At 43.8% G+C, this 3253-nt stretch overlaps 1 protein-coding gene across 1 annotated transcript; it reads left to right on the top strand.

Annotated features, from left to right (window-relative positions):
• The first annotated feature begins 1093 nt into the window (after positions 1 to 1093).
• On the top strand, positions 1094 to 1480 carry LOC139837631 (uncharacterized). The gene has a single exon (XM_071826982.1). The coding sequence runs from the start codon at positions 1229 to 1231 to the stop codon at positions 1466 to 1468; it is 240 nt and encodes a 79-aa protein (XP_071683083.1). The 5' UTR covers positions 1094 to 1228; the 3' UTR covers positions 1469 to 1480.
• Positions 1481 to 3253: the final 1773 nt, after the last annotated feature.

The raw sequence follows: 3253 nt of genomic DNA, 5'->3' as shown, positions 1-3253 counted from the left end.
GATTTCTTTTATAGTGTATTTTACTTTTCCTAGTTCAAATTCTAGTGTTAAAATTTACACCCCAAAAAAAGCAAAATGTACTACAAGTGTAATTTAGGTGCGATCTCACTTAACACCCTAGTCTCCAGTAGGTTACTTGTCAACAGAGTACTTGTCAGCGGAGTTGCGTTCTGACGAAGTACCACATATTCCTCCAAGCAAGAATTTACAAAGTTCGCACGAGCTTTAGTTTTAGTCTTTGCAAAGTTCGCTACGAGTTTTACGTTCATATAGTTTCAAAGGTTAGGTTCGGTTTCTTTTTCTTTCCTATTTCTTTCCGTTTATATTTTTTAAAGTTTATATTTAAAAATTGTTCAAATCTAAAAAAACTTCAAACTTGAGAAAAGTTTAGACTAAAAAGTATTCAGATAAAAAAAATTGAAATTTGAAAAATGTTCAAATCTAAAAAGTTTAAACACGGAAAAGTTCAAATTTTAAAAAAGCAAGATTAAAAAAATAATTTGAAAAGTGTTAATATTAAAAACAAATTCAAACAATGTCCAGATTCAGAAAAATGTTCAAATTCAAAAAAGTTTAGAACTGAGAAAAGTTCAAAACTAAAATAAGTTCAATTTTCAAAAGTTTAGAATAAAAAAACAGCAAAAGCCCGACCGGAAAACGAAAACTTGAGGGAAAAACCATAACAACTAGAGAAAAACCCAAAAAAAGAGAAACTGAAAAAACAAAACGAAGGCAAAAAAATCGGTGTCCTCGCTAGTGGGTTGGCCCAGTCCTAGTCCGCTCTATGCGGAGCGCCAGATAGCGGTTGATATGTGCCTCGCAATGAAGCTTGTCCCGACTCCATCGTGAGGAAAGCACGATATCAACGATCAACAAACCACCTTAATGTTATGGTGAATCATGCGTGTAGTTAAAAAAAAAATCTGTCCCGACCCCAAGGTTCTGATTCAGGAAAGCGTTGCTGCAACTCCGTGCGATCCTCCGAACGTTTCCGAAGCTCTCCCCTGTTTGCGGCGACCCCAACGGCTACATACTTTCCCCTCGTCGCCGGCTCGCCGCTATAAATCCACCCGCACCACCGTGCCATTCCATCATACATTTCCCAGCGCAGAGTTTGAGAAGCCAACGAGAAGCAAGCCGCGCACAGCCCTCCATCTCCGGCTTCTTGCTCGCTTCTCTTTCTCTGCCACCCAACCACATCAGCTCCCACCCCCACCTTCTCGCCCCAATGGCCGCCGTCTCCGCCAAGTCCGTCGCCCTCCTCGCGGCCGTGCTCCTCCTGCTCGTCGCGTCGGCCGCGGCGACCGCAAGGACCGTGGAGCGGGAGGAGGTCGTCTCCCTCGGCAGCCTTGCGCCGTCGCTCGCTCCGGCGCCGGCGCCGACGATGCTCAGCGCGGCGGGCGCCGTCGCCCCTGGCGCTTGGGCCGTGGCCGCCCTCGTCTCCCTCCTCGCCTTCCTCGCTCACTGAGGCGTGAATGCGTGATTGGTGCTGCTTAATTAGATCGACAGATGTGATCCCGCAATTTGGATTGCGGCGAGCTGCGTCTGTTTGTTTCTTTCGTTCAGTTCAGTTGCTGGTTAGGCTCTCGTAGTAGCGATCTACTCATCTCTCTTTTGCCTGTAAAAGAGGGAGTCATGTTTTCAATAATTCATTCATTGGTTATTATTCTTTTACTTATATGCGTATGATTCGTCTTCCAATTCACCTGCTTGATGTTAAGCGCTTCAGCTGCTTGACCTCCCTTTCAATTTTTTATTTTTTTGACCTGGCAACCACATCCGATGTCTGCAAGTTCTGCACATACTTTCGCATCCATGTGGTAGCGATTTGAATTAAAAATTGAAATCCATTGCTGCCGAAGAAGTCCATCGGATCCCACCTTTTGATGAACCACAAGTCCATTGGATCTCTCACCTTTTGGTGAACCAGAAGTTCTGCAGTTACTTCAGCATGAATGTATTTGGTAGCGTTTTAGTTTGAAAACTATTTCTTGCCGAAGAAAAGTCCATTGGATCCCACCTTTTGGTAAGAAGTGGATTGTTTTTGGTTGCCATTGGAATTCAAATCGAAGATTGTGTCCACTTTATTATTTCACAATCTTAAGTGACCCCACGTTCCAATGGACTAGAGTTATGCGTGGCGTTGATGCAATAAGATGTTTACAGGAACTGTTGCACTCCCTGGGTTAACATGAACATAACTATTCTGTGAGGTTCGAGATTGGAAATTCTACCTTCATGAACGAAAAACACATTCCGAAGTGTTCAGAGCCAGCATTGATCTCTAAAATGATAGCACCATTTCTTCCTTCCTTTGGTCCGCTCCTTGGTTTCAGTAACCGGCTGCTCATAGTGGAGAGTAACTTAGACTAGTAACATATGTCATGTTACTATATGTTACTAGTCTAAGTTACTACCTTCATAGGGGGTAGTAAGTTAGATGTGGTGTCGTGCAATATGCATTAATTATGTTATAGACTCATATTGCTTTGAGATGTGTGATGTTATGGTAACATAGCTAGTTACCACCCCACTCTCTTTCTTCATTTATTGGTATGCCATGTCACCAAAATGCCTTGATATGTGTGATGTTACAACCTATGTTACCCCCACTATGAGCAGTCTCAGTAGTCCCATCCAACTTGGTTTCGGTTCAGCTGAAGTTGGGGATAAGGGCCTATATGGCGTTTTCTCCCCTCATACCATTCCCTGCCCGCTCCAGGAACCCCATGTGTCGGCTGCTTCTAAGAGTGAGGTCATAGCTCCTGTGATATTGATGAGGTCCGGGTTGAAGCTGTAGAAATTGTGTGGCGAGTCGGCTTCTCCCTCATCGATGGTGCATTTGGACATGGACTCGCTTGAACCTTTGGTGGTGGTTTCCATGCCACCATCTCCAAAGCTCAGTCAGTCGCTTGCTTTCGTTAACTCTGAGGCTCTCTTTGCAAAAAGAGCTTTGCGATCTTCTTGGCAGTTTGGAGACAGCTATCCTAGAATCTAGCAAAGAGATTGTGCACCTCCAGTCAGGAAAGGATTCGGGTGACAAAACCAAGAAGGTGAAAGAGTATCTCAAGAGAAAAAGTAAAAAGAGTAGCACCACAAGGAAGGCATCTGCAATTTCTTAATGGATGATCTCATCTTTCGGTGGATTTCCTTTATGTTTGGTGAGTTTTGAGAGTTTGTGGCCACAATAGGTTGAGAGAGTTGGCTGATCATGTTTAGCGATCTAGAAGTTGTGGACTTTGGGTTTTCATTA

The sequence above is a fragment of the Lolium perenne genome, chromosome 3 (genome assembly GCF_019359855.2).
Source record: "Lolium perenne isolate Kyuss_39 chromosome 3, Kyuss_2.0, whole genome shotgun sequence".
Taxonomy (NCBI): domain Eukaryota; kingdom Viridiplantae; phylum Streptophyta; class Magnoliopsida; order Poales; family Poaceae; genus Lolium; species Lolium perenne.
This window is presented reverse-complemented; position numbering and strand designations above follow the sequence as displayed.